We start from the raw sequence: 13,094 nt of genomic DNA on the forward strand, positions 1-13,094 counted from the left end.
GTGAGGAAATCTCTTTCTTCTTTGTCTTGTAGGGATAGCTGGATATCTTCGTGGTTCCACTTCACAGTAGCAGATAAACACTGTTCAGCACTGCAGTGAGCATCTCCTGCTGGGAGCCTTGGACAGCATGAGCTGTGTTTGACCTCTGTGTGCAGCTGTGGTGTCACATGGAGGATAAGGCTGAGCTTGATTTTTTTTTTAAGCTTCTCAGATTTTTGTGGTTTATTTTCACAATAAAGACTTTTTCAAAAAATAATTTTTAAAATTGCCATTGACAGAACTAATTTGAGTTGATGTAGGTGACTTAAAAGGTTATCCCAAAAACCTTTAAAGCTTTATTTCTGCATTTTCCTAGGTATCTGCTGCAGGAAAGGACAGAACAAGAAAGCACCATGTCTTCAGTCTCAGCTTATTACAATGGAAAGACTGTACTTATCACAGGAGCTACAGGTTTCATGGGCAAAGTACTGGTGGAAAAGCTTCTGCGCTCCAGCCCTGAAGTGAAAGCAGTTTATATTCTTGTCAGGCCAAAGGCTGGACAGTCAATGCAAGAGAGAGTGGCCAACATGGTGAAATGTAAGGTAAGTTTGTATGATTTATTCTGGAATCTAATCTGAAGTACATTTAGCTGGGTAAAACAATGGGCTTCTTTTATTCAGTTCATGAGGAGCAAAATGCTGTGTATTTTTGCTGTGTCTAAGACAATCAGCCAAAAGAATTGTACATGAACAAAGCTGTAGATGTCCGATTTTGATGGGTGCCACAGCATTTTACACTGGAATGAAGTCATCTTTTTACTTCCCGTTTTGCATGACCTCCAGCCATGTGTCTTGATCTTGTTTAGTTTGCCATCCCAGTGAAAAAATCTCTAGTGGCAAGAAGGATGTCAAAGGCCTTTGCTGTATTTAATGTAAACATTTGTAAGGAGACACTGCCTTGGGCTGAGGCTCTCAGGATTCTCAATATCCTCTGGATCTTAAGCCAGTGGTGAGGTTGTGAACTTGCTCAGACTCCTCCAGCTATGATAAATGCCAGAGTTCAAGCTCATGCCTGATGCTAGTCTGAATTTGGACATAGCTGATGTGAGATGAGAGGAAGGGACAGATCTGGCCCTAGCAGGCAAGGAATTACTTGGAATTAACCTGAGAAATGTCAACATAGCTTTGTGGAGTATTGGTCTAGAAGTTTGAACAAGACTTGACTGGAAGAATCCTTCTCCTTCTGCAGAAGTTAGAGGTAAAACAGGTGACTTGGACACAAGTAGGTCTGGCAGAAAACATGTTTTTTTTTCTTTTAATGTTTTGAGGATTTTAGCTAGGAAAATCTTACATATGTCAAAGAACAGAGTTTGCTTGGTGTTGGTGTGTTTTTAACAGAGGGCAAATTGTTTTCATATTCAGGAGAATTTGTGAGTAATATAAAAGGAAACTGTCACATTAGTTGCTTTTTGTAAGTCTGTCATAGAATGATTTAGGTTGGAAAAGACTCTCAAGGTCTTTTGAGTCCAACCCTTAACCTCACACTGCCAAGTCCACCCGTAGCTTTCATCACAGTGAATAATGCGAAAAAATCCCAAATGTGTGGAGTGTTTTTGCCTTTTGTGTTTTAAAACACTTGAGGAAATGATAAGCCTAGGTATTTATCAAGATTTCTGTGAGGCCTGTTTGTATTTTATGGATAAATGCTGCTGGCTTATTTCTTCAGCTGGGCAGCACAGTTTGGAGGTATTATTAGCTCTAGGTGGGGTTCCCCAGTAGCTGTTTTATAGTTGCAGCTCTATTAGATGTACCCATTTTTCTTCCTAGCATGTGTCAGCAGTTTTAGACTTGCCAAGAGCAACCAGGACCTGATAACCTCTCCTTGAACCTTTGGCAGCCTGCTCCAATGTGTTTCAAGTGAACACAAGGAGAAGGCAGAGCTCTAAGTTAAGCTGCTGCAGCCTTGGGAAGGAAAAAAAAAAACTTTCACATGTCATCCAGGTCCTCTCAAGGAAGAAGATGTCTTTCTGATGCTGGTCATTTTAGAATTACTCAAAAATCCTTGCCTAAGGCAGAAACCCTACTCCTCAAAGGTGTTTGCAATGTACAAATATTGACACCCTTGGAGATTTTTTTTTTCTAAAAATGAAACTGTTCATTCCACTAGATATTAATGTAATGACAGATGAGGAGGGCAGGAAACATTATTCTTAACGTTTTTGCAGATCTTTGCTAGTTGATCACAATCTAGAGACTGCCCTTCCATTTGCTGTTTTAGTTTGCATGCTCTAGTTTGGGAAATCCCTGAGGTATACAACAAATAAAAATGCAGCCAAACTTTGTTCCAAATCTTCAAACAACATTTTTAGTTGAAATTTCTGATGATGATCTCTGATGAGATACATTGGAGTAAGCACAGGAAGCTTCAGAATAAAATCCTTTCTTTTATTTATTTGTGCTATTTACATGTTCCTTTATAATTTCTAAACTCTAGTGAATAATTATTCCTTTCCCCCATAAACTATGGATTTGATGCAGAATAGTATTTGTATCTGGGTTTAGGGGAACATACTTTATTTCTTCTTTCATGTCCTACCCTGTGTAGTCTTCTCTAGTGACACATTCATTTTGCAAGTAACCCCTTCCTTTGCATTCAGCTTTGACCTAGTATTGTCTTCTGGATTTTCTTGTTTGCACATCCAGAAAGGAGTATTCCAGGAACCAAAGGAACAGAGAAATACAGATTGCCAGCTTCTAAATATTTTCTAAGCAAAGAGATAAAATGAGTATTCGGGATGAAGCAAGATCAAAGTGAAACAGATTGGTTAAATTTAGTTGCATAATGTTTAAGTTCTTCAAGTAAGGTCCTCTGGGGACTCCTGATTTTTGGTAGTACTTAGAAATATTTTGAAAGAACTTGCCTAGAATTTTGATCCCTTTTCATATATCTCTGTGAAATTTGTGTGGCTTTTATCATTATATCTGCAGGGGCTTAAACACTAAGGTGTCACATTTGTGCCCTGTCTTCTTCAGAGTGTGTAGATGTGAATCTGCTGGAAGATGACTCCTGTTAAATAGAAGAGCATCTGTGGGTTAGAAAAGGGTGATGCAGTGTGAATGGCAAAATAATTTAGTTTGTGGTTTTCAACAGTTGGTTACTTCGAATTTTTCAACTTCTGAATCCAACATGGAAAGGAAAATACAGAAAATAGTTTGGGCATACATCAGAATTCTTTGACTGCATTCTGCATCTGAATAGGCATTGAAATTTAATATAAGGCTGCTTTCCTTAGTAAAATTAGTTTTACATGCAGGTGCATTAGTGCATTAATATTCAAAGTATAATGAACAGATACTCAATTATCTCAGCATCAAATCTAAAACAAGCATGGTGACCTTGCCTATTTATGAAAGGAGATGTTCTATTTTCCAGCAGCAAGTCCCTAAGGGAATCAAGCTATTACCCTGTGCTTAATGAAATGCCACGTCTGCCTTGCAGAGAGCACAGCTGTTCCACAAAAAACCCAAATTTCAGTATGGGCTTCTGCCTGGATGTGGCCAGAGATGTGGATGGTGAGGCAAAGCCTGACAGGGCTGCAGAATCATTAGCTGACAGGAGATGTGTCTTTATCAGAGGTATGGAATTGCTTCAAGGAGCATTTTTTGCTGTGCACAGAAATAGGCAGGAATGCTTGGAGGGGTTGCCTTGCATTCCCTGGAGAGCAGTTGCTGGGCTAGTGCTGAGTTACTGTGGCTTTCCCCTTGTCCCTGGGAGAGCAGAGCATTTTCCATGCCCTGCATGCAGGGAACCAAGGCTGCTTGCTACTGCCAGGCTGCTCCTCACATAGATTTGCCCAGTGTTCCTAATTAGAAAGGTCAGACAAAGTGAGGAGTGGAAAAGGCTCTTATTAATGTCTCTGATAATTCACAGAGAAAATGGGGAGGCTGTGAATGAGGCTGCTGAAAATGGGGAATTGGGTGTGACTAAAATGCTGCTGCTTTTTCCTGTCATCCAGCCACAGTTAACCTTTCTGGTTAAAGTGGATGCTACAGACAGATCTCTTCCCTGCAAAGCTTTGTCTGGAGCTGCACAGTGGGATGGGCAATGCTGTCAGACACTTTTATCTCTTCAGTATTTCCTCATGTAACATGCTGTGTTTATGAGTAAACATCCAGCAAGGCCCTGTCGATTTCAGCAAATCATTCCAGATTTATCTTTCTCTACCTCCTATGACTTTCCCCCTCACTCATCACTGTAAGCAATAAAGCTCCCCATGCCAAACCAGTGCAGTGTCACTCCATCTGAAATCTGCTGTGGCCCCTGTAGAGGGGCTTGCTCTTGGATCAGGGTTAATGAAGTTTTTAGGTTGATGGAACACATTGGTGTTAGGTCATAGGACTTGATGATCTCAGATCTTTTCCATCCTGATCCTCTGATTCTGTATGTGCCCCATCCCTTGAAGTGTTCAAGGCCAAAACTGAAATAATATTTTTTTATCTTTGAGTGTTTGAAGAACAAATGAGTTATAGAATAACAGAGTCATAGAATCAGTTATCTTGGCAGAAATCTCTTATGATCAGTCCAGCTGTTAAACCAGAATTGCCAAGTCCACCACTAAACCATGTTCTTAAGCATCACATCTTCATATATTTTAAATACCTCCAGGGGTGCTGACTTAACCACACCCAGCCTGTTTCAATCCTTGAGAACCCTTTGGTGAAAATTTTTTTCCTGATACCCAATCTAACCCTTCCCTGACACAGCTCGACACCTTTCCATTCTATCACTCGTTACCTGGGAGAAGAGACTGGCCAATACTTTGTTTATTCATGTAGTTGTAGACAGCCCCCTGAGCTTTCTTTTTTTCTGGGCTAATCAACCCCAGCTCTCTAAGCCACTCCTCCTTAGACTTGTGCTCTAGACCCTTCCCCGAGGCATCTCTGACTGCAAGAAGCTGTCTTCTCTATTACATGGCTCTTCCTGTACTCCTGCATGACTCTCTCCCTGAAGCATCAGTCTCTGATCACTCAGAGATGCAGTTCTGTGGTACTGTCAGCATGGTTCATGCAGTACTGGAAGCTCTAGGAAGGATTATGACCTAATGGTGTCATACATTGTCTTTTATTAAAAAAAAAGTAATGCTGCTGAAACCCAGGCAAGCCTTGGGGGGATGCCATTTGTCTCCAGGTCACAAACTCTGCCAGATGGTACAGAATTCAAACCTCAGTTTTATTGTTGTCAAGGAAAGGTCACAGTGTAGTGCTCCATCTTTGCAAGCTGGCTTCAGTCCTTCTGCTCCTGTGGGTACTCACAGTAGTCAAGTCAATTATTTTAAAATAGATTGCAGTTTTCAGTTTCCTCCAGTTGTACAAAGGTACACAGTAAATCACAAAGGAGTTAAGAATGTTTAAATGACATAAGATTCTAAATGAAAAACAAGAGCACAGAAGGATGTGAAACTGTAGAAATGAGGTGGATTACTCTGAAATTAGTAAGTCATTGAAAGCAGAGATGCTTCTCAGTTCAAGTGTGTTCATCATTCTGTTTTGGTGTCAAAACCTGACACATCAGTTTCCTCATCTTCCCCTGGAAAGAGAAACCCAGCATGAATCAGGGGTCACCTGCCTGGCAACAGCTGCCAGCTCAGCAGTCTTGAGCCTTGCAAGATGTGTGTACAGAAAATGTACTTTGTATGAAGGGTAAAGCAGGATCTTTTTGTCAGCTCAGATTTCTCTGTGCCTGCTTGCTCAGCTGCAGCAGCAAGGGGTTAATGGTTTCTGTCTTCATGTCGTTCTACACACATACCCACCACCTGCAGAGCAATCTGTGACATCTGCCCCTCACTTTTATCCTTAATTCTTGATTTCATGCAACTGTTTTTGTGGCCTGAACTGCAATCATGATGAATCAGTCAGATTTCAGAAGGAATCTTTTGTTTGTCTGAATTTTTTTTCCCCTTAAAATCATTATGTAAAGTAGATGGTGATCTAAACAGCAACAGCTCCACGAGACAGTACAGGGCCTCAAACAGAAGCATTCCAGAAAAATCCCCATAGCCAATTGTATGCTAATGTATGTGCTGCTCGTGCAGTAAAGTTTAAAAAAAGTTGAAAACAAAGGAGAATTTTCTCAGTTTCACTAGGATACCTGACAAGAGACATGCAAGTGTTTAAATATTCAGTTATTCTGCTAAATCTGTAAAGATACTGTGGTTAAAAGTATGCTGCTGTCCGAGAACTCTTATGGGCAGACACCTCATTTTGTGCAAGGAATGTTATAGACAAGCTTTTTATGCATCTAGCACAAAACTGTGCTCTGCAGCCCGATTAACACGCACACATTTATACAGACACAAATGCACACATATGCATAAGGTTACTGTCTTTCAAGCTAGCCATTTTTATTTCATTTAGTGGCAGGTATCCCAAGGGATTTGTGTGTTACGGAAGGTTCTGCCAGCTGATAAATGACAAAATAAAAGTTCAACCCTTGAAGCAAATGAGCAGGCAGTACCTCGAGGATGATGCAATTAAAAAAACCATCAACAATAAGATTTTTCTCTTGCCAGTAACAGTGTAGAGGTTGTGGTTAAGCTGCATTTGCTGCCATCTGTAAAATGAAATGCATTTTTAGTGCTCCATAAGCAGTGATATTTTGAGACACTTGCAGCCTGTAACTTCACAATATTTTTTCTTCAATGTGCAAGGGTGTCATAGAGAAGAAAGAGGGAATCTCATAAGGAAGTTAGCAAACTAAGACTGCAGTTGAGTTACAGCTTTAAAGGATCTTCATAACACAACTTGAATTTGCATTTCTGCCTGTGTACTTTCTGGTTTGTAGCCAAGGCCCAGTTCCTGGAATCAGTGGAATTTCTCTTGGTACCTTCATTTAGCTTTGGTTGAGTATCTCCTGAAAGGTAGATTTCAAAGAGGTGATGGGCCCAAATAAGTAGTTTACAAGCTGTCCTTTTAATTCTGTGGCATTTTAGTGATTTTCTTTTTGTTCTGGATAATTACATGTATGAGTTTGATTTCCCTGCCAGTATTTCAACTTCAGATGATAGCGACTTAAACACAGGGAAAAGTGTTTGGTACTGAGATGAAAATGCAGTTCATCACTCTTCTAAATCTGGGAAACCATTGCTGTCTGATTCCAGCCTTGGAGCATAAGCAAGCTAGACAGTTCCTGGGTTTGCAAGCTACTAAACTCAAGAAGTAACTGTTTTATTGGTAGTGCTGACCATCCGCCTTTATTGGCACTGCTCTCATGCACCTCTTTTCCCATGTGACTGCATCTGAACTCAGCCTTGTGTGCCAAGTTGGAGATGGAAATAGTATCCTAATGTTGGAATTTTTTTTCATATGTCTAAAGGAAAGCTTTAGATTCTCTAATTCACAAAATTTACTTTTATGCCAATCGGAGATCTCTCCATCTGGAAAATTTCACCTTTCCAGGTCTCCTTGCCAGGAGATAACTTCTAGCATCACCACCATTGCTATGTATCCTAAAGGAAAAAGTCAAGGAAGTGGTAGGGGAGTGTGCTAAGAGGGATGGAGGAGTTCAGCATGGCATTTTCCAAGAGGAAGGGAAAAGAGCATTGAAGAGAAAAGCTGTTCTAGACAGGCTTGAGAGTTTTACACCAGTAGCAGCAATCAGAGCCATTTCCCAGCAGCTTTTGCTGGCAGCAAGGCCATGGAGCAGCATCATTGGAGAGGTGCTGTTGGGAATCCTTTGCAGGCTGCGGGTTTCTCCGGGATCCTGGTTTTGCTCGGGCACATGGGAGCGCTGAGCTTTCGGAGCTGCACAGCATGCCTTGTGTTCACAGCTTTGCCAAGTGACCCGTTCACCAACGAGGCCTTCAGCAAACATGTTTTTAAACAGTTTGTCGTTTGGCTGGAGCTGGGACTTGGCTCTTGATGTGTGCGAGTTGGCAGAATTCCTTTTTGGACTGTTCAGAACCGCTGTGGACACGGGCAGAGCTGCCTGTGTACCACAGCTCACCCATGAGCGTGGGTTCTCTGCTTGGAACTGGGCACAGCTGGCCTCAGACACCCTCTGAGGACCTGCAAATCATAGCTAGGGACACAGGCTCATCTTCTTTTGCAAGGGCTTGGCAATGGAGCCATCAGTCAGCACCCAAAGAGCAGAATTGGCTATTTGGTCATTCAACACAATGTAAAGTTCACTCAAATTAACTTAAATTTTATCCTTTATGTCTGATTTTATTCCACTCTATCCTCAGCTGTTTCTTCAATTTTTTTTTTTTCTTGAAGAAAACTTTTCTGTTTTCCTAAATTGAACTCTGGCCTTCTTTACCAGTATTTTTTCTTCTGTAGCAGCAGGCTGTGACTGAATAATGATGCCTAAGACCAATTTTGTCTGAAGACCCTGTGTAGGGGGTTGAGTGGGACACCTTGCAAAGAAATAAATTTTGTTGTTAAGAAGAAATTCTAAAGATAGTAGGGCAGAATCTTTAAACTTTTGGTTTTATTTGCCTTTCAAAACCTGATCCCTGGCTAGTACACAGATAAACAAAGTTGCTGAAATACTGGGGAGAAGTGGGGGATGTACTCTGATCCTTTGGGGCTCTGAGAGAGATCCCACTTGTGACAAAGGGGTGCATCTTGATATTCACAGTCCAGAGCTTTTGATCTTCTGGGTGTCCCACGATTGATCTTAAAAGCCATCCTCCAGAGGATCACACAGCTTAAAAGTTGTCTGGAGGTCACCTTTGACTGCAGTTTACTCTGGCAAATCCAGCCTGCTATTTTTATTACATTTACCAGAGCCATAAGAACTGCCAAATATATTAGGGAGATTGCTTTAAGAAACTGTGAGGTTCTGACTCGCATCATTGCATACATAAATCAAAATGTCTCAATTGTGCCAAGGAACCCAAGCCTGAAAATGGGGCTTTGGTAATTTTCTGGGGGCTTGTATTAGGCTTTTTGTTTTCTTTTAAGGGAGTTGGGAGCGAAAGTATTATTAGTGTTGTAAATTAATTTTGCTTCTTTAAACGAAACAGCTCTTCCATCCATTTGTAGTTAAATGTGAATGATGCTGTCACTGTGAGCAGCACAAACTGACTGCAGCCAGACTCCCAGAATGAGCTGGTCTGACTGTGCAGAGGGAAACCCTGTTAATTCTGGGAACAGGGATGATTCACTGCCACTCTCTGGACTGTGGAGGTGGCTGTCCAGAACCGGCTGTTCTGGCCTGATTTGTCTTTGATTTGGAGTTGGTGAAAGGAAAGGGTTGCTAGTCTAGCTAAGGAGTTTTAAAATTGAGGCATGCTTTATTGAAAATTATCACTAGACTGGTTTTTGACCCTATATATGTTCAGTTACTAGAAGCTTTCACTTGTTTACATTGAAGAAGGTCGGTGTGTCTTCAGTGATGCATCAGTCTTGTGCTGCAGTTTGGGTCTGTTTTACCCTAAATTCAAGGAGATTGTGTTGAAGTGGATGCCACTGAAGAGTTAACAAAAACTTGCCTTATGTTATTACAATCTGAATTGGGTGAGCTTTGCTGAGTGTGGCTTATTATTTATATTATTTAATTGAGAGAGAAAACTTGCAGTGATCTCCTCATACATGAAGCTTTGGGATAGTCAGTGTCTGATTGTATCAAGATTTAAAAGCAGGGACTGAGTGTGGGATGCCTGGATGGGACTTCTGGGCACTGCTGGAGTAGAAATAGCAAATATGAATAACAAAAACAAGCACTGACTTGGGGCTTGTTTAAAAACCAAACAAACCTTTGATACTAACTAACTGTGTGTGTACTTTTGATCTCCATTATTTTGTGTCTTCTTCTCATCCATCTTGTCTATTTTGCCAGTTGTCTCCTTGTGTTGCCATCTCATCCTGAAAGTGGGATTTCATAGCTTAGTTTAGGAACAAAGGTCTCCTATTTTGGTCTTGTATCTGCAAAACACTCAAATGTATTTTCAAGCCTTCAATCTACTGATGAGCTCAGCAACACAGGAGCCTGGATCTGGCTCCAAGCTGGGCATTACTGAGATTACAGTTGTGTATAATACTATGAGCACTTCAGCTGTATAATGAAATGTTTGCAATGAACAACCAGTATCTTCCTAGCTGGGAGGGGAAAAACATGCCTCCCACATGTATTTTTGGCAAAGAAAATATGGATAAGGACAGGCAAAATGGACTTTTTTCTTGGAATTACCTTGACTGCTTTGGTAGAGCTCCAACCCCAGGGCCCTAAAAAGAGGGGAAAGAAATCCCCAAACTCCAAAATACTCTTCCAAAGTAACAATTTACTTTCTTAACTACTTCAGATTTTTATTTTTATAATTGCAGAACTACAGCTCTAAATTACAGCAAAAATTTCTAGTCAGTTAGTGGTTTTTTCCACAACATTGAAAATTTCCCCTTTGAATGAAGCAAGAATAAGTTATTTAGATTCTTTTTTTTTTTTTTTAGTGAATGCATCTTGAAAAATTAGGGTGTCCAGAGAGCCCTGTATTTGTCTGAAGTTTATGTTGATATTTTATCTATTAAAGATGTATCAAAATCTGCTAAGACATGCACACACACTGTAAGGGTAATTACACCTCTACTCAAAAGTTTCATTATATTTTATGTATCAGCTCTCAGTGTGACCTCTTTAAACCTTTTTTAGAAGTACCTCACTCATTAGTCAAGATGTTCAGGTATAAAGCTGTGAGAACACAACAATAGGGACGCAGGAGGGTAAGAAAAGGGCTTATCATTCCTCAAGTGATAAGCTCACTTGTCAGGAGACCAGGTGAATGCAGCTGTGCTAGCACAGCATGTGTGCCCACACCCAAGGAGTTAAGTACCTGAAGTATCCACCCACAGATAACTTCAGCACTGGGAAGGGCATTTCCATACAAAGTGTGACAACTTTCTCCATGGTGGAGGAGGGAAAAACATGCTAATGGCTGGATTTCTGCTGGGGAGGCTGTTTGCAGAAAGGCAGTGACCTGCTCAGAAAGCTGTGCTCTATCCATGCCTAGAGATACGCTGTCTCCCTGATGTTGGATGTGGGCAGTTCCCAAGCTGCTGCCCTTGCTTTGGTCTGCAGGAAGCTGACTTGACTAGAATTCTGTGTGTGAGTATGTTTTGTGACAGATTTCTTTGCTGGGGGGGGGGGGGGGGTTAAAGAGAACATGAAGAACTATGTATTCCATTTATTTCAGAACCCTTCAGGATTTTGTGCATTCTAGAGAACTCTAATGGCTGAAAAAAAGGGCAAATGCTTCATCATTTGTCAGAAGGGGCAAGAGGGACACTTCAGGCAGCTGCAGGCCAGGCAGTCTCACTCCTGTCCCTGAAAAAAGAAATCATGGTGTGAATTTTCTTGACACGTTTCTTGGTACGTGAAGAAAAAGGAGGTGACTTGAAGGTCAGCATGGCTTTGGAGAAGAGGTGACCTAATTGCAGCCTTCCAGTATCTGAAGGGAGCCTGCAAGAAAGATGGAGAGACTCTATTGACAAGGGCCTGGAGTGACAGGACAAGGGGGAATGGCTTCACACTGAAACAATAGATTTAGATTGCATATTGGAAAGAAATTCTTCCTTTTTAGGATGGCGCAGGTAGTCCAGAGAAGCCATTGCTGCCCCTGGATCCCTGATCTTTAAAGTTGCTTCTGATCTAAACTCTTCCATGATTTTATGATTTACCCTGGGTACACTTAGCTGGATCAATGGGGTCCTGATATAAAATGACTGAATCTGTGGATGAAGGGCAAGCCGTGGGCATCCTTTACCTTGTCAATGGCAAAGCTTTCAGCATTGTCTCCATCAGATTGCCAACGTGGGGATAAGGATGTTACAGTCAAGGTGGGGAAAAGAAACATGGCTGGATATTCAGACTGCAAGCGTTTAATGGCTCGTGCTTTGCCTGGAGGTCACTTACAAGCAGAATTCCCTAAGGGTTTGTCTGGGAACTTACCCTGTTTAGTACCTTAAAAAAGGAAGAAATCTCCAGGTTGTAGTGCGTTCTTTATGCCACAGGTTCTGCTGGTGACTGGCAGTGCTGTCAGAAGTGATTCCTAACTTAGGAAGCCAGAGAAGGGAAACAGGATCTGGATCTCTGAGCTCCTGAGTGCTGGTGGCTTTCCCAGTCTTTTTATGCATCCATTGGCTTTTACTGCTCTGCCTCTGCTGGACAGTGTTCATTACAAGGAAGTTTCTGTGTTCTTGAGGTCATTCCCTAAACAAACCTTAGTGAGATAAGTTCTTCAGGCTGCTTCAGCATGTCCTGGCAGGGTGTTTTAAGTCTTAGAATTACTGCACTTGATGATAGTGAAGCAAGTGAGTGGCTGACTGCAAAGAGATTAAAAGAGAGGCAGTGCCATTTGCTGCATTTAATATTCATGTTCACAGTCCCTGGTCCTCATGGGGCATTTCAACCACCCAGGGAGCAGGTTAGGAAGGACATAGCCCTTCCAGTGCCTAAAGGAGGCCCATGAGAAAGCTGAAGAAGGACTTGAGAAGATATGAGATAGATCAAAACTTCATATTTTTCCTTCAGGACAACTGTTTAAATATCTAGATTAATCAGTTTACCCCTTCTGTCAAATAAATGAAAATTGTTTTCCCCTCTTTTAATGTGGGATAAACCAGATGTGCAGCTTACAGATCAGTGTGTCAGAAGCTCATACGAAATTTGCAGTGAGTTCTCATTTCAACAAATGTGTTTAAATAAAATACCTACTTAGGCATTTTCCTAGGGAGCAATGTTTATTTGACCTGTATCAGTAGAAAGCAAGCAAGGAGCTTGTGTCTCATGAGTCCTAATTTCTTTTAATCCAAAGACCTGTAAGAGTAGGGTTCATCTTCCCTAGCTTGAATACTGAGCTGTGAAATCTATTCCCATGCTGTGGGTAGAAGTTCTACCACAACCAGAGAATTCCACAGTGTGCTAACAGAGATGTATTTGAGAGCTCGTTCGTGTGACTGCTTGTTCAAATATGCTCTTGCCAGCTGGTTTCTCTACCAAACTTCATGCCCAAGGTGCAACTCAGCTTTCGAGGTACACTCTCCAAGTTACCCAGGTTTCTAAGAACATGGAGGTGGGGCTTTTAACTTCTTGTAAAAAAAAAAGTCATTGTCACTTGACTG

The 13,094-nt window shown here is 41.4% G+C and overlaps 1 protein-coding gene across 7 annotated transcripts in view; it reads left to right on the forward strand.

Moving 5' to 3' along the window:
* Positions 1-13,094, forward strand: part of LOC110470362 (fatty acyl-CoA reductase 1) — a 133,586-nt gene that overhangs the window by 70,672 nt on the left and 49,820 nt on the right. For all 7 annotated transcript variants that reach the window (XM_021529907.3, XM_077783253.1, XM_021529906.2 and 4 more), the window contains one exon: positions 356-581. In XM_021529907.3, coding sequence (XP_021385582.1) covers positions 393-581 — 189 coding nt within the window. In that variant the 5' untranslated portion in view covers positions 356-392. Of the gene's footprint in view, positions 1-355; positions 582-13,094 lie in introns of those variants that run through there.

Source organism: Lonchura striata, chromosome 5 (genome assembly GCF_046129695.1).
Source record: "Lonchura striata isolate bLonStr1 chromosome 5, bLonStr1.mat, whole genome shotgun sequence".
In the NCBI taxonomy this organism is placed as follows: domain Eukaryota; kingdom Metazoa; phylum Chordata; class Aves; order Passeriformes; family Estrildidae; genus Lonchura; species Lonchura striata.